Source organism: Dipodomys merriami, unplaced genomic scaffold (genome assembly GCF_024711535.1).
Source record: "Dipodomys merriami isolate MVZ:Mamm:240054 unplaced genomic scaffold, mDipMer1.0.p SCAF_19, whole genome shotgun sequence".
Taxonomy (NCBI): domain Eukaryota; kingdom Metazoa; phylum Chordata; class Mammalia; order Rodentia; family Heteromyidae; genus Dipodomys; species Dipodomys merriami.
In genome coordinates, this window is record NW_027203270.1 from 5,439,069 (window position 1) to 5,456,598 (window position 17,530).

The following is a 17,530-nucleotide window of genomic DNA, read 5'->3' on the forward strand; positions in this document are numbered from 1 at the left end:
TTCGAGATAAGAGCCTCACAGACCTTTCTGCCTAGGCTGTCTTTAAACCACGATCCTCAGATTGCAGCCTCCTGAGCAGCTACAATATTCCTGAGCTTTTTTGTTCAAGGCTAACACTACTACTTGAGCTACTTCCCACTTATTACTGGTTAATTGGAAATAAAAGTCTTATGGAAGTGGGGAAAGTAGCTCAGTGGCAGAGTGCTTACTTTGCACCACATGAGGCCCTGGGTTGGATTCCTCAGCACCACATAAGCAGAAAAAGTCGGAAGTGGTGCTGTGGCTCAAGTGATAGAGCGCTAGCCTTGAGCTGAAGAGCTGAGGGACAGTGCCCAGGCCCAGAGTTCAAGCCCCACAATTGACGAAATAAATAAATAAATAAATAAATAAATAAATAAATAAATAAATAAATAAATGTCTCATGGCTGTCTTCCAACTGTGATCCTCAGATCTCAGCCTTCTGAGTAGCTAGGATTACAGGTATGAGGCACTGAGGCCCAGCAAGGAGTTTCTTTTGAAATTCAGTTGGTAAAATACTAGACCTGATGTGAACTTGTCTGGTAAGAAATTTTTGTGATCCTAATTATAGACTTTATCTCATTTAATGTGAATATTGGTTCATTTTACTGTAGAAATATTAGAATGTTCAATTATAAGATGTGCCTTAATCTCTGTTGGCAGTACTATGTAATATTAAAGAAAATTCTGAGTTCTAATACAAGTATTTCCCTAAGAATTAAGAAAAAGGATTATGGATTGTAATTGTTTAAATCTGTATAAACCTTACTATATGCAGAGTGCCAGCCTAAGTTCTTTACCTATATTAACTCATTTCATTTTTACTATTGTACAAGAGGTGTGGATGTTTTTTATTCAATTACTTAAGGATTTCATAATGCTAAAAGAGAACCACTGCTCTATAAATTGTTCAACTTCTGCTCTAATAACTGCCACTTTATTAGTTATTTTGACTTTTTTTTCTGGTCCTAAAGCTTGAACTCTGTGCCTCAATACTGCCTTTGAGCTCCTTTTCTTTTTGCTCAAGGCTAGCCGCTCTACCAATTGAGCCACACTGCTACTTCTGGCTTTTTCTGTGATTTAATTGGTTATAAGGGTTTCACAGACTTTCCTGACTGGCTGACTTCAAACAGTAATCCTCAGATCTCAGCCTCCTGAGTGGCTGGGATTACAGGTATGAGTCACTGATACCAAGCTCTGTTTTGACATTCTTTTATTTATTTATTTTTTGGGTCCGGTTGTGGGGCCTGAACTCTGGGCCTAGGCACTATCCCTCAGCTCTTCAGCTCAAGGCTATTGCTCTACCACTTGAGACACAGTGCCACTTCTGGGTTTTTTCTTTTTGCTTATGTGGTGCTGAGGAATCGAACCCAGGGCCTCATACATGCAAGGCAAGCGCTCTACCACTGAGCCACCTTCCCAACCCCCTTGACATTTTTTTAATGTGAGAAAAATCATACTTGTTTTTCAGATCAAGTTCTCAGAAACTTTGTACACTCTCTATTTTTGTTGTAGGATAGTGCAGCTGTCCAGATTCTCTTAGAGATTTGTTTGCCTACAGAAGAGGAAAAAGCAAAAGGTGTCAGTCCAGACAGCTTGCTCAGGAGTGTTCAAAGTGTTATTACCACCAGCATGCCAAATAAAGAATTGGAAGAAGGAGAAGACAACCTGCTGTGCAACCTTCGAGAAGTTCAGTGCCTTATCTGTTGTCTGTTGCACCAGATGTACATCGCAGATCCCAATATTGCTAAGCTTGTGCACTTTCAGGTGTGTTTCCAAAGAGTGCTGATTTGTGTTTGAACTTTACTTTTCTTGGGAGTTTTGTATACTAAATTAATATGGACTAATATTTAAAAAAGAAAGATACACACATGATCATAGTCTTTGGAAAAATGGGGAAAGATCCAAAGTTTTAAGGTTTTTTTTTTCAGTATAATATAGGGTTCAAATAACTCCTTCTTTCTCTTTTGCCTCCTCTTCTTCCTCCTTTTTCCTCCTCCCCCCTCCTTCTCCTCCTCCCCCTCCTTCTTCTCCTCTCCCCTTTTCTTCCCCCCTCCTTCTCCTCCCACCTTCCTTCTCCTCCCCCTCCCCTCCTCCTCCTCCCTCTCCTTCTCCTCCTCCTGCCCCCTTCCTCTCCCCTCTTTCTTCTCCTCCCCCTCCTCCCCCTTCTTCTCCTCTCTCTCCCTTCTTCTTCTTCTTCCTCCCCCTCCTTCTTCTTCATCATCTTCTTCTGCTTCTTCTTCCTCCTCTTCTTCCTAGTTGTCCTCCTCCTTGTTGTCCTCGTCATCGTCCTCCTTGTCGTCCTCGTCATCGTCCTCCTTGTAGTCATCGTCCTCCTTGTAGTCCTCTTCCTCCTCCTCCAGAAAAGTGAAATGCCAAGATACATGTTCTTACACCGTAACTGGTAACTTTCTGAGCAGTTCTTACAGAAAGGAAGTGAAACATTTATCTGTATTGGCTTTATTTCTAACCTGTTCCCTCCTTTCTCGTTGAGCCAGGGTTACCCCTGTGAGCTTTTGCCTCTGACAGTCGCAGGTATCCCATCTATGCACATCTGTCTGGATTTTATCCCTGAGCTTATTGCACAACCAGAACTTGAGAAACAGGTAATGAGCATTCTGGAGCTTTGAGAGAATTCTGATCTCTCCTGAGTCTTGCAAGTTACATAAAGCATTTTATAATTTTTAGTATTTCATATTTTCTTGTGGACTATGTATTGTTTTGATTCTGTATTGCAGATATTTGCTATCCAGTTGCTTTCTCACTTATGTATCCAGTACGCATTACCCAAGTCACTTAGTGTGGCTCGCTTAGCTGTCAATGTCATGGGAACATTGCTAACAGGTGTGTAGCCAATCAGCATCAATAGCAACAACTAGTACCACAAATTAGTATGTATATTTTGAGTTCAGTGATTTAGTTTTTTATGTTGCTATGGGACAGTCTGACATAACATACATTACTAGTAGTTTAACTTGGAGCATCTTTTGAATTATTATTGTTTTGGAAATTTTTGTATTTAAATGTGTGAGTAGTCTTTAATTCTTATTTCCTTCATGAAGAGTGGGAAATATTTCCCTTCTCCATTTATTTCTCCTTTAACCTTGTTTTACTAAAATATGTTCTTGTTAAAAAAAAAAAACCAAAGTGATAGTGTAGAAGATGAGAGAAAATAATTATCAGAAGGAAAGAAATTATGATTTATTACAAATATCCAGAGTTCTAGAAAAATATAATTATATATCATCTATTACTGTATATGATATATAATTATATATATAAAAAAGACATAATTATTAGTTAAGTTCTACAGTGTTTGCTAACATTTTAACCACCATAGTGGTAGAGCACTTGACAAGCATATGTAAAGGTGCTAGGCTTGATTACTAGCACCATAAAAACCAAACCACACACACACACACATACACAAATCACATATGATATATAAATGATAACAATGTTCAGTCCTTTAAAGTTAAGGCTTAGTTAACTTATAACTCTCAATATTCCCATAATATTGTTCAATTTTTTCTTCTATTGCATTTACTTTATGTTGTAATAATTTGTGGTGGTTAAGAGTTTATATCACCCAGCTTTACCACATCCTGCTGTGTGGCCTGGAATATGTTTTTTTTTAACCTATTTAAATTTTATTTAAGAGTATTTTTACGAAAAGTGTCATAATAGTACCTTCTTAATTCATGAAATTCTCATAATACCTTCTTAATTCATAAAATTTTGCAACTTCAATGAAAGAATGTAATTGTCAGCAAGAAACAAATTCTGATTTACTGTACATGTTCAGATGATGAATGCTCAGTTTTATAGTTTTTTCAAATGTTTCACATTTATTTCACAATTATTTTTGAGCATAATAAGATGCTCATTCCTTGGGTGATTGAACTGCCTAAGGCAGGCATTGGGTAGATCTTAGAAAACGTGCAACAGAATATGGTACTAGTTCATTGTACAGGCTGCTATATTGAATTTATATTTCCAATGTAAAATGTCTGTTTCATTTCTTTCCAACAGTTTTAACACAGGCTAAGCGGTATGCTTTTTTCATGCCAACTCTCCCGAGTTTGGTCTCTTTTTGTAGAGCGTTTCCTCCGCTGTATGAGGATATTATGTCTTTGCTGATTCAAATAGGGCAAGTGTGTGCCTCTGATGTTGCCACTCAGACCAGAGACATTGACCCAATTATTACACGTAAGTGGTAACTCACTTTCAAGAATTATCTTAATATCTTAAAGACAGAATTCTTTTCATTATTTCTTGCTTTGTCCTTCCTATTATTTTAGGTCTTCAACAAATAAAGGAAAAACCAAGTGGATGGTCTCAAATCTGTAAAGTATCATCTTACAAAAATGGATCCAGGGATGCTGGAAGCATGGATCCTGATGTACAGCTCTGTCATTGTATTGAAAGCACAATAATTGAAATAATAAACATGAGTGTTAGTGGAATTTGAAAAAAAAATTAAAGCAACAACAGTGAAATGAAGCTGTTTGCTACCTGTACCCAGCACGGATCTGCATCTTAAAGTAACTCTAATGGGACAGTAATGGAACAGTTTTGGAACTGGTGAAATGGTTCAGTTGAATATGAACACCGTTTAAAACTATCTAGGAATTATGCTTGCTTGCATTTGATTGACATATCTTTGGATCTCCTCTCCTGGTATGTGTATATTGTAGCACCCAGGTTTCCTCCCCTGCTCCCCTGCCCAATTGGGAGCACATTTAAGGACCTTGTTACTGAAAAAGGAATTTAGCCTTTTGCTTTGCTATTGAAATGAAGAAAGACTGTCATGCCTTTAATTTAATTCCTTATAAAAATGATTGTGTGGACAGTTGCAGTTTTTGACTGTGAGGTTTTAGTAGATTTCCACAAAGATAGAACGATAGGAGAGAGAAAAAGGATCAAAGAAAGGAAGAAGTCAGAAAAAAATTAGGAGTTAAATACCCAAATAAAATGTCAAACTACTTGTAGTGCAAGTAATAGTGATGCAGGTTGGAACGCTAATTCTCAAGAAATATTATTGAGAAGTCTTAAAAAATAGCTTTTGTTAATGATTTCCATGGAATTACAGATAAGGTTTAAATATTTCAGATATAAGCTTCAATTTTTACTAAAATCTGAAGCCATATGTTTAAAGAGATACTTGAATACTTTGGAATTTAAGATACTGGTTTAAAAGTATCTTCAAAAACATCTTTGTGTGAAGAACCTGAAAGGAAGGCTCATTTATTTTATTTTTTAAGATTTATTTTTATAATGGTTTATTAACTTATCTCATTCTCAGAGGGTGGAGTGTGTATCAAATAAATGAAGTTTAGAGCAATAAAACCTACTGGATTAGATAGCTCAGTTTATATCAGGATTATAATTCACATTTTACTTTGGGGAGATCTTTGAATAAGAAAATATGTACAGTGTCTGAACCTCAGGAAAAACTAAAATGTGGGAAATGCTGTATTTTGAAGGATTTTGCAATCCTATGTTCAGGTAACCTATCTTTTTTTTTTTTTTTCCTTTTTCTTTTTTGTGCCATCTGGGGCTTGAACTCAGTCCTAGGTCCCTGAGCTTTTGTGTTTTGTGCTCAAGGCTAGTGCTTAACCACTTGAGCCACAGCTCCACTTCCTGCTTTTTGGTGGTTAATTGGAGATCAGAGTTTCATGCACTGTCCTGTCTGGGCTGGCTTTAAGCCATGATGTTCAGATTTCAGTCTCCTGAGAAGCTAGGATTCCAGGCATGAGACATTGGCACCCAACCCATCATCCTTTTTTTTTTTTTTTTTTTTAGCATCCAATGTAGAAGGTACTTCTCTTTGCTTTCTGAGATATACCTGTCATATTCCTTCCCACCCTTCCACTCCAAATAGACCTCTTCATCTGTAAAGGCAAGCTAATAAGAAAGTTTTAAAAAAATTTTTACTTTAGCCCTTCACTAGCAAATAGTTCTATCTTATTTTCCTTCTTTATAAACTGGGGTTCTACTGGCCCTACCTCATATAAGGGTATTCTATAAAAACTGGTTTGTATCTGTTTCCAATCATGAAGTGCATATTTTCATGTGTGACAGAATATTTATAACTTTTTATTAGATACATAATGTTCAATTAAGTAATTTTGATGTGAAGACTAAAAGAATATGCTTAAAAATAGCATAAGAATTTTCATATTTTTAAACAAGGCAGTTTTGTAGTCTCTTAAGATCAAATACAACTTGCACCTGTTTTGTTTTTAAACTGAGGCCTTGGAATATTTTCTTTGAATAGGTATCCACTAGGAGTTCAGAAAAGGTTGAAGAAGTATGTTTTCTAATGGTACACATTTCTTTGATCAACTTTCAAAGACTGGTCAAAACCTGCTGTGTTAAAATAATAACATGCTGTTTTTCATCAGATTTGTTGATGATGTAAATAAAATGTAAATACATTAGTAACTGTTAATATTCCTGTATTTTAAGTTAAGGTTATAAAATTTGTCATAATGTGATTTTTTTTATTCAAGTGAAAACAGATGTGTGCACCTATTTTGAATATTGATTTATAAACATTCATATTGTTTCTCAAATGGACTTGTAATTTTTTTGTGTTTTACTTCACTGCTGTGCCCTGAAAGGAACCATACAATAGACTGCAATTCAGGACTGTCCAGTTCCAGAATTTAGAAGTACCTCTTTCTGTTATGCCAGTAAGACATGACAGTAAGAATTTAAAAGTCTGAACTGGCCTAAGAATATGACTTAGTAGTGCAGTGCTTGCCTATCATGCATGAAGTCCTAGGTTTGATTCCTTAGGATTACATAAATAGGAAAAGCTGGAAGTGGCACTGTGGCTTAAGTGGTAGAGTGCTACCCTTGATCAAAAGAAGCTCAGTGACAATGCTCAGGCCCTGAGTTCAAGCCCCAGGACTAGTAAAAAACAAACGAATGAATGAATAAATAAATAAAACGTCTGAACTGCTGAAGTTCTGGTTCCCTTAGGGCTTTGCTGGTTTCAAGCCAGGAAGACAAAAGTTGAGGAGACCCCCCCCCCATCTCAGCAAAAAAAAGGTGGCATGGTGGTACATGTCTATCATCCATAAGGATTTAGGTGAGGAGAGTCAGACTAATTATTCTGGAGCTGTTATTTTAAAGATCAGATATTTAAAAAAGTTAATAGGGAGCCTGACACTGGTTGCTCACACCTGTAATCCTAGCTACTCAGGAGGTTGAGATCTGAAGATTGTGGTTCAAAGCCAGTCCAGCCAGGAAAGTCTGTGAGACTCCCAATTTACTACAAAAGGCCAGAAGTGAAGCTGGGCTCAAGTAGTAGAGCCTTGAACAAAAAAGCCCAGCTAGGACTGGCACCAAAAATAAATAAGAAGTGGTAATGTCAGGCTGTAGCTCAGTGGTAGAGCAGTTTGTTTTCTTTTTTACTTTAAAATATTTCTTTCTTTTTTGGTTGGTGGTCATGGGCCTTAAACTTGGCCTCGGCACTGTCCCTGAGCTCTTCAGTTCAAGGCTAGCACTCTACCATTTGAGCCACAGCACCGCTTGCAGCTTTTTCTGCATATGTGGTACTGAGAAATCGAACCCAGGACCTCCTGCATGGAAGGCAAGCACTCTACCACTGAGCCACCTTCCCAGCCCCTGTGGTAGAGCATTTTACCTAATAGGTAATGTAAAAACTCTGGGTCTCATGCTCAATACTACCCAAAGGAAGAGTGAAAGCAAACTAGTTATACCTGTATTTTTTAAGGATTTGGTTTTTATAAATTATTACATGCTTGTGAAAGTAAATCACTCTTTCATCTTTGCTTATCCAAATACTGAATTAGCACATTACAAAATTCCTAAAAGCACAATGTGGAGTCTTCTTCCCCTCCCTTAATTTTTTTTTTATTTTTGCCAGTCTTGGGGCTTGAACTCAGGGCCTGGGCACTGTCCCTGAACTTCTTCTGCTCAAGGCAAGCACTCTACCACTTGAGCCACAGTGCCCATTTTGGGCTTTTTCTGTTGATGTGGTATCTAAGAATCAAACCCAGGGCTTCATGCATGCTAGGCAAGCACTCTACCACTAAGCCACATTCCCAGCCTGGTTTATTTCTTGTAAGAATTATTACCTCCAAAGACAGAGACAGTCCATCAAGGCATGGTTAAGGTGACAAAAAAAAATTTACACTATTTACACCAGAAAGGGGGCCTGCCACTGCTTGTCCTGGGCTCGATACCCAGAACCAACAGCAGCCTTGACCACCAAACCTCCAAGCCTCCAGTGGGCAGCCCCGACTTTATTAGCTGGTCTGCAAACCAACAATTAGTTTGCAAACCTCCAACCTCAGACCTCCAAAGCTCCAAGCTTATCGGGGCCCCGCTGGTTATTACATAAGTAGTTGCTAGCGTAGCTCAGTTTTTGTTTTTTGTTTCTTTTTCCCTTCCAAGATCTTGAGTACTAGAGATCTGGGAAGTTTAGAGTGGCACTGCCGAATGTTCAGAGAGACCTTGGCACAGCTTAAAGCAGTTTCCTCTCCTGTTGTCTAAGTACTTCAGAAGCCTGCGGGTCTCGGGGCTTGCCTGAGTTCTCCCCAGTTTCAAGTGACAGGGAGAAGACACCTTTCCTTTAAGCAAACATCCAGAGCCCGCCTCGCGCGTGCCCAATGAGTGGCTGCTTTCCGGTGTGGCCGTCCGCTTTTATTTCGGAGGCCCCGTTGGGTGTCGGCGCGCTAACTGCGTGCTACGATTGGCTGCTTGCTTCCTGGTCTTCACAGTTGATTGGTTGCTTGAACTCGCTCGGCGATTGGGCGCTGGGAGCCGAGGGGTGGGAGGCGGGAATTCGTTTGGGACTGCGTTGTGAGGGGCCGAAGAGCGCAGCGCGGCGGCGGGGAATCGTGAGGCGCTGTGAAACCCACCTGTGGTGGTGGCGGCCGTGGCGGCGCCCCGCGAGGAGAAGCGGAGTGATTACGACCTGTTTCCTTTCTCCTCCGCTGGGAATCGATCTGCACTTTCTCCTCTCAGAAGCCGGCATTTCATTCCCGCCCCTTCCTCTCCGGGTCTGGTCTTCGGCGCCCCGTCCGCGCTGCTTCAGTTCCCGCCGGGCACAGGCAAGTGGGGAATCCCTGGCGTGCCGGCGGCGGGTGCGCCCGGCCCTGCAAGCCGTAGGCCTGGACCCCGCACCCGGGCCTGGGGGGGTGGGGGGGAGGGCGGTGCAAGGGGGACGGGAATAGTGGGGGAGGGGGAGCCGGTCCTGGTCTGAAAGTGACTTTGGCAGAGGGGAGAAAATCGGATGGGCGGAGACAGGTGGGAGTTGCTCTTTTAGGCCTTGGACCGGGATGCTTCTACATTCTGAGATGCAGAACCCTGCTGTGGCCAGGCATGGGCCGGGAGAGAGCGTCAGGAGTGAGAGAGAGGGTGTGAGACACAGACCAAGTCTTGAACTCAGGACCTGGGCGCTGTCCCTGAGCTTCTTCCATTCAAAGCTGTCGTTTTAACACACTTGGAGCCACAGTTCCACTTCTGGCATTTTGCTCGATCACTGGATAGGAGAGTCTCATGGACTTTCCTGCCCCGGCTGGCTTTAAACTTTGGTCATCAGATGTCAGCCTCCAGAGTAGTTAGAAGGTCTCAAATAGTGTTAATTCCTTAGAAAGACAAAGTCAAAACCAAACAAAATAAGCACCCTTGGAGGGACAAAGGGTGAACAAATGCAGCAGGTACTCACTAGACACTATGTTGTGGGTGGGGATGGGATGGAAAAATGGGGAGCTAGGGAAGGGGTGACACTGTCCAAAAAGAAATGTACTTATTACCTGACTTAAGTAACTATAACCTCTTTATATATCACCTTTAGCATAAGAATAAAAACAATTAAAAACAAACAAGCACTGAAAATAGGTACCTGCAAGGGGGGGTGGAGTCAAGGAGAGAGAATGAAGTGGGGGAAGCGAGAGAGAACTCAGTCAAGAATCTATTGTTATTCCAAAATTAAGAAAAATAAGAAAAGTAAGGGAAGGGGTGGCTCAAAGGCGGGTGGAAATGTTGAAAGGGGTGACACTGATCAAGATACATTGTATTCATAAACTGCATTGTTAAATGGCAGCTATTGAAAGAGAGTAACTAAAGCCCCTGGCTGGAGGCGCTCTGTAATCCTGGTTACTCTGGAGGCAGAGATCTGGGAGATCTGGGTTCAAAGGCAACCCTGGCCAAAAAGGGAGCCCATGAGACTCTTATCTCCAATTAACTACCAGAAAACTGGAATTGGAGCTGTGGCTCAAAGTGGTGGAGTGCTAGGGACTACCCCAGGCCCTGAGTTCAAGATTACAAGTGTAATCTTGTCATCCATGGCTGAGGTTAGATTTCACCGAGCCACATTCTCAGAACTTTGCACTACAAATCATGGGGAGAATCATTAGAAAAAAAAATTGTTATTATTAAGATGTCACAAGTCAGATAATGAGTACATTCATTTTTTTTTTGGACAATGTCAGCCTTTCCTTTTCTTTCCCCCTAGGTAGAATCACTTTTAGTACTGGAAAATACCTTTCAATAGTGCTTCTCTTTTGGAACACACATGCTGTGGATGAACTGATTTGTAACCTATTGAATCACTATTTTAACCATTTCCAGTCCTAGATTGAAGTCATCGTGTTTTTCACTATTGCCAGATTTACTGAGTTGATGAAAAGATTTCTCTTCTTGATTTCCTGAGGAATTATAGGAAGAGAGATCTGGACTTCTCAGAAAAATGCAACCATGCAAAGAAACTTGCGCATGTATTCTTCTAAGGTCAAGGTCTGAAGCCTAACCATGGATGATTAAGGAAAGTGATTTAGAAGTGAAGCCCACAGTGAATCACTTTGGTGTCCCATTTGGGGTTAGGCACATTCTGTCTTGGCTAATTTTCATTTAAACCCTGTTAGCTACATTGTATTATCTTAATTGCCTATATGAAGAAACAAAGTCTGATGGTTTAAGTGATTCGCACAGTGGAATTAGATTTTAGATTTACCCTCAGAGTTCATCTTCTTTCCATTATTCTGACTTTTAAATAATTACTGAGAACCTATCATGTGCTTAGATATTTTCCCCCGAGGACAGTTAAAAAAATTTTTTTTGGAGGGGACATTATGGTTCTGGGGTTTGAACTCTGGGCCTAACACTCCCACTTAAACTTTTATGCTCACAGCTGCATTCTACCACTTGAGCCACATCTATAGCCTTGCCTTTTTCTGGTTAATTGGAGATGGAGACCAAAAGACTTCGGTGTGGGCTGTCTCTGAAACGCCAACTGCTGGGTCTCAGCCTCCTGAGTTACTAGGCTTATAGTCATAAACCACTGGCGCCCAAGCCAGTTTATAAATTAGGGATTATTATAGATAATATTTTTAGACTAGAGAAATGAAAAGACAAAGGTAATATTATGTGACCCTTTTTAAAACCTAAGGTAGAACCTGTGCTTCCTGACTCATGATCTATAGCTTGGAGCACTGCAGATGGGCAAGAGGCTTGTGCAGAAAAGAAGGAAAAGTGTGCTGCTGTGGGACTGGAAAAAGTTGCCTTAGGAACTTATTTGTGTTCTGTAGATTGATTGCCCCATCTGGATTATTATAAGAGCTCATGCTTAATCTTTTGGTGTGTTTGCACATCATTTTGCATAATCTTTACTATGGTTCTATTGGGGTATTCTTTCTATTCTTGTTGCATGTATGAGGACACTTAAAGTCATGAAAAATTCATACCCCCAGTGCCATAGCTAAATCGGGGTGGAGCAAGAGATTTAAGTCCAGATTTCATAGACGGAAGAAATGCAATGGATTTTGACTACTTTGATATCTTTATTAGACTAGGATTTTTTTTTTTTTTTTTGTCTTTGTCAGTGGTGGGGCTTGAATTGGGGGCCTGGTGTTGTCCCTGAGCTTTTTTGCTCAAGGTTAGTGCTCTACCACTTTGAGCCACAGCATCACTTCCAGTTTTCTGGTAGTTAATTGGAAATGAGTCTCACAGACTTTGCTGCCTGGGCTGGCTTTGAACTGAGATCTTCAGATCTCAGCCTCCTGATTAGCTAGGATTACAGGCCTTAGCCACTATCGCCCAGCTAGACTAGGAAATTTTTATTTATTTTTGTGTGTACGTGTTGCTACTGGGGCTCGAAGTCAGGATTTAGGACCAGGGTACTGTCCTTGAACTTTTTTTTTTCTTATGGCTAACATTCTACCACTTGAGCCAGAGGTCCACTTCTGGCTTTTTGGTGCTTAATTGTAGATAAGTCTCATAGACTTTCCTGCCTGGACTGGTTCTAATAGGGATCCTTAGATCTCAGCCCCACTGAGTAGTTAAGATTATAGGATGAGTCACCTGCACTGGCTGGGAAATTTTTTTGCTTCTATTTTTTCCAATTTATTATTATTGTATTTTGTTTATGTGATACTGAGGAACCCACGGCCTCATGCATGCTAGGCAAGCATTTTACCACTAAGCCGCATTCCCAGCCTATTTGTTTTGTTTTGTTTATATACTTACTCAAATTTTTTTCTTTCCCTCCCCCCTTCCTTTTTTCTTCCTTCCTTTTTTCTCTTTCTCTCTTTCTTTTCTTTTTTTTTTGTTTTTTTGTTTTTTGTTTTTGGTCGGTCGTGGGGCTTGAACTCTGGGCCTGGGCGCTGTCCCTCAGTTCTTCAGTTTAAGGCGAGCGCTCTACCACTTGAGCTACAGCGCCACTTCCGGTTTTCTGGTGGTTTATTGGAGATAGGAGTCTCACGGTCTCTCCTGCCCGGGCTGGCTTTGAACCGTGATCCTCAGATCTCAGCCTCCTGAGTAGCTAGGATTACAGGCGTGAGCCACCAGTTCCTAGATAATTCCAATATTTTTTTCCAGACTTTCATCTTATTGTTGGGTGTCTGGATTTCTTTGGATTACATTGTTTCAACAATGATTTTCATTTCTTTTGCAGCTTGGAGTCTGAAGTAAAGAAAGCAGAATGTCTTCAATGAGTTGTGAATACACAATTGGTGGAGTGAAAATTATCTTTCCTTGTAAAGCTTACCCATCACAGCTTGCTTTGATGAATTCTGTAAGTATTTTTCAGCAGTTAAATCTTTACTAGGATACAGATGCTTATGATTCCTAACATGTACTTTGTTACTATACATTATCCATAGACCCACATTGCAAATGAATTGAGACTATTTGCTAGATTCATTTGGAAGATCATCAAGCCTTTAGCAAAGTAATTGGTCACAACTAGTCTCTCTCCATAGGAATAGCATTTGACAAATTAGCTCATTTGGAACTTTATTTTTTTGTTTTGTTTTTGTTTTTTTGGTCCAGTCGTGGGGCCTGAACTCTGGGCCTGGGCGCTGTCCCTCAGCTCTTCAGCTCAAGGCTAGCACTCTACCACTTGAGCCACAGCGCCACTTCTGGCTTTTTTCTTTTTGCTTATGTGGTGCTGAGGAATCGAACCCAGGGCCTCAGGCATACAAGGCAAGCGCTCTTCCCCTGAGCCACCTTCCCAGCCCTCATTTGGAACTTTAATGAATCCCTCTGAACCTGTGGTACCTGTAATGATTAGTTCCAGGACCCACCTTAGATACCAAAATCTGCAAATCCATAGATCTCTAGTATAAAATGGTACACTATTTGCACTCACATATGCACACATATATATTCTACCTGTATATCCTATATTATCTCTTGATTGCTTAATATAACTAATACAATATAAATAATTGCTGTACTATTTACAACTACATAATAGTTGTTTAGAGAGTAATAACAAGAAAAAAGATCCGTACATATTTAGTACAGATACAAGTTTTCTTTTTCTGACTATTTTCAATTTGCATTTGGTTATAACCACAGATAGAACCCATGGATATGAAGAGAAGATTGTATTTTAATCATACAGAAATTAGTGAATACAATTGAGAAGAGGAACTTTATAATCATTCAGTCTTAGTATTTTAGATGGGTGCTGGTGATTCACACATGTAATCCTAGTTACACAAGAGCCTGAGAGCTGAAGATCACAGTTCAAAACCAGCCTGGGCAAGACATTTCATGGGACTCTTACCTTCATTTAGCCAGCAAAACACCAAAAGTAGTAGAGCACCAGTCTTGAGTGAAAAAGCTCAGGAACAGCACCTAGGCCCTGAGTTCAAGCCCCAGTACCAGCACAAAAAAAGCTCTTAAAACCAAAAAATGTACTCTATCAGATTAGTAGTATCCTGAATGTAGTCTTTTTTTTCTTTCCCAACTATATTTCTATACTTTTACTATATATATGTATATCTATAAGCAATATAGAGTTTAAACTTTGTCCAAAGAGATGACATTAGCCTTTTTTTCTTCAGAAATTAGTTAATTCACCTATCCTTTTTCCTACTGGGCATTTAGATTGTTTACATTCTCTTGGATTTAGTGAATAATTCTGCTGTGACCTTTCTTACATATTTCCTTATATTGGGAAAGGTTTTGAACTGGGCTTCCTGGAGTTGGCCTGTTCCCCTTTAGTACAAATTGTTAATTTTTTTGTACTCCTTTAAATAGTGACTCTCATTAAGTTTTCATCATAGATAGTCATAGATCTCAGAGTATTACAGTTTTACAGAAATGATGGGTTGTTTGCATAGTTAAATTACAAGTTGCTTTTCTCATTTCTCCACTGGTGGTTGATAGGCTTTTAAATCCAACATGATCTTAGGGAGAAGTGTGAAAAAATAAAGTCTTGATGTAACTAAATTCTAGTTTCTTATGTATGCTGTCGCTGTGGCTTCTGGAGTGCAGCCCCCCCACAATTCCTTGCTGATTCAGTTGTACTTCTTATAGAGAGAGAGACCTAATAAAGCAAATAATTACTGATTTTTTTATACTGGTTTCTGTGTTCATAGATTGTCAGAGGACTAAACAGTAGGCAGCACTGTTTGTTGGAGAGCCCCACAGGCAGCGGGAAAAGCTTAGCCTTGCTTTGTTCTGCTTTAGCCTGGCAACAGTCTCTTACAGGTAAGTAGTTGCTTCACATCTTCAGGCTGCTTAATGGGACCTGAAAAAAATTAAAGTACTCTTGATCCAGACTAGTTCAACCATGTTCTAGCTATTCTTTCTCCTTTTGATCGTGTTGGGGCTCATGTGCTGCAGGGTCTTGAACATCCCAGAGAAATGCTTCTCCTTGGAGCTACATCCCAGTCTGAACATTGTCTTATAAGATGTTTCTTTAAAAAAAAAATTGTTATAAAGGTGATGTACAAAGGGGTTACAGTGACATAAGTCAGGTAATGGGTACATTTCTTTTTGGACAATGTTACCCCTTCCCTCGTTCCCTCTCAGTTTTTCTCTCCCATCCCCACTTACAACTTGTATAGTTATTTTTCAACATAGTGTCTACTGCATCCTACTGCTGCATTTGCTGATCAGAGGATTAATATTTCAGACCTTCACACATGCTAGGCAAACACTCTTTAAAGAGACTACTAGCCCTAAAGACAGTTCTTTATGAGAACCTTTCCAAAAAGTTCAGTACAGCAGAATATGCTTAATCTTAAAACATACTATGAGGGTGGGGGAGGGTACAAAACTCTGGAGAAAAAGGGTGAAAAAGTGCAGCAGTGGAGCCCACGGTCACTGATGAAAGTGAACTGTGCAACTCATGGGTGGTGATGGGAAGGAGGGACTGGGAGAGAGTGAGGAGGGACCGGAAGACACTGTATGAAAAGAAATCCCTCTGTACAGCACCTTTATATAACAATAAAGTAAATTTAAAAATATATTAGTGCAATTTAGTCTTTACCTCTGTCTAAGAACATTGTCAGTGCTTAGAACTATTATGGAAATAATTAGATGATAATTTATATGTAAAAGATACCAGAGATGAAGTGTTGATTTTATTGAGTAAATCCTTTAACACAGTTGTTTATCTGACTCTTTCTGATAACATTCAAATGTGGAATAGATAAGAAAACTTACAAGCCAGTCCTGATAGCAGAGGTTAAGGTGATTCTCCCTCTCCCTCTCCCTCTCCCTCTTGCTCTCCCTCTCCCTCCCCCTTCTTCCCCTCCCCCTCCCCCTTCCCCTCTCCCTCTCCTCCTCAGCTTCCCTCCCCTCCACTCCCCTCCCTTCCCCTACTCCCCTTCTTCTGAGGGCCTGGGTGCTGTTCTTGAGCTTTTTTGCTCAGGGCTAGTGTTCTACCACTTTCACCCACAGCACAACTTCTGGTTTTCTGGTGGTTAATTGGAGATAAGAGTCTCAGGGACTTTCCTGCCCAGACTGGCAAGGATTTATAATCCTCAGATCTCAGCTTCCTGAGTAGCTAGGATTACAGGTGTGAGCCAAGGGTGCCCAGCTATCCCAACTTTCTTTAAGAGATTATTTTTTCCTCTTGGTGATGGGGTTTGGACTCAGGCTCTGGTGCTGGCCAGGTAAGTGATCTACCACCGGATCCACACCCCAGCCCTAAAAGGAAATGTTTGCGTCATTGATGAGACCTTTTTTTTCAAAAGTAAGTATTTACTAGCTTTTGTTTGTCCCTTGTGAAGCATACTGTTAATCTTCTGTATTATATTTAGGAATCAAAAGTACCTTTAGGTCTGGGAATGTGGCTTACTGGTAGAGTGCTTGCCTAGCATGCATGAAACCCTGGGTTCGATTCCTCAGTACCACATAAACAAAAAACAAGCCAGAAGTGGCACTGTGGCCCACGTGGTTGAGTGCTAGCATTTGAGCAAAAGAAGCTTAAGGTCAGTGCCCAGTCCCTGAGTTCAAGCCTCAGGACTGGCAAAAAACAAAGAGTACCTTTAATTAAATTTAAATGTTGTCCTTAAAATATAATTTGGTATATGTACTGTAGACTCTTGGTTTCTGTGCGTGTATGGCTCCAAGGGGACTGTTATTGAGAAACTGAATGCTCCCGTACAGAGTTCAGTGCCGTACTGGGGTTATATTTATTTTCCCCAGACATACCACCTTTTAACTAGTCAAAAACGGTCACCTTATCATTTAAGCACATCACGTGCCCTTTCTGGCTTGGGAGGATTGCTGTAATTTTTACTTTGCTTTTTGGGTACCATTTTGCTTTTATGATTTTTAGGTGGCATATATTCACAGAATTAAGGGCAAGAAAATTCATACAACAATTTAAACACAACTACAATTTAAACACCTGATGATAATGCAGAACTGACTTACAGCTTCTTCCTATCAACTGAGCAATGGAGCGTGTACACAGGAATATAAATTGCTTTTGAAATTTCTTCCCTTTTACTCTAAGATTACAATTTAGATGTGGTCTCTAGTTTTTACATTGGGATATCCTGGAGCAAGTTCCTTCTATCTACGGTCTCCTGACCACAGGTGTGTACCACCACTTTTAGCTTATTTGTTGAGGTGAAGTCTTTGCTAATATTTTGCCTGTCTAGCCTGAAACTCTAATCCTCCAAGTCCACACTTCGAGTAGCTGAGATGAACCACCTTCTCCAGCTAATTTTTAATTTATTATTTTTTACTTCATTTGCTCAAATCTGTGTGTAATAAAGCTGTAAAT

The 17,530-nt window shown here is 40.1% G+C and overlaps 2 protein-coding genes across 3 annotated transcripts in view; both read left to right on the forward strand.

The window, feature by feature from the left end:
• The window catches only part of Ints2 (integrator complex subunit 2), a 62,355-nt gene extending 55,811 nt beyond the window's left edge, over positions 1-6,544 (forward strand). For both annotated transcript variants that reach the window (XM_070027072.1, XM_070027073.1), the window contains exons 21-25: positions 1,534-1,785; positions 2,517-2,624; positions 2,757-2,862; positions 4,051-4,227; positions 4,320-6,544. In XM_070027072.1, coding sequence (XP_069883173.1) covers positions 1,534-1,785; positions 2,517-2,624; positions 2,757-2,862; positions 4,051-4,227; positions 4,320-4,489 — 813 coding nt within the window. In that variant the 3' untranslated portion in view covers positions 4,490-6,544. The remainder of the gene's footprint in view (positions 1-1,533; positions 1,786-2,516; positions 2,625-2,756; positions 2,863-4,050; positions 4,228-4,319) is intronic.
• Positions 6,545-12,965: 6,421 nt separating this feature from the next.
• Brip1 (BRCA1 interacting DNA helicase 1) overlaps positions 12,966-17,530 on the forward strand; it is a 112,685-nt gene continuing 108,120 nt past the window's right edge. Inside the window, 2 exon segments of the mRNA XM_070026729.1 lie at positions 12,966-13,069; positions 14,886-14,997. Coding sequence (XP_069882830.1) covers positions 12,977-13,069; positions 14,886-14,997 — 205 coding nt within the window. The 5' untranslated portion in view covers positions 12,966-12,976.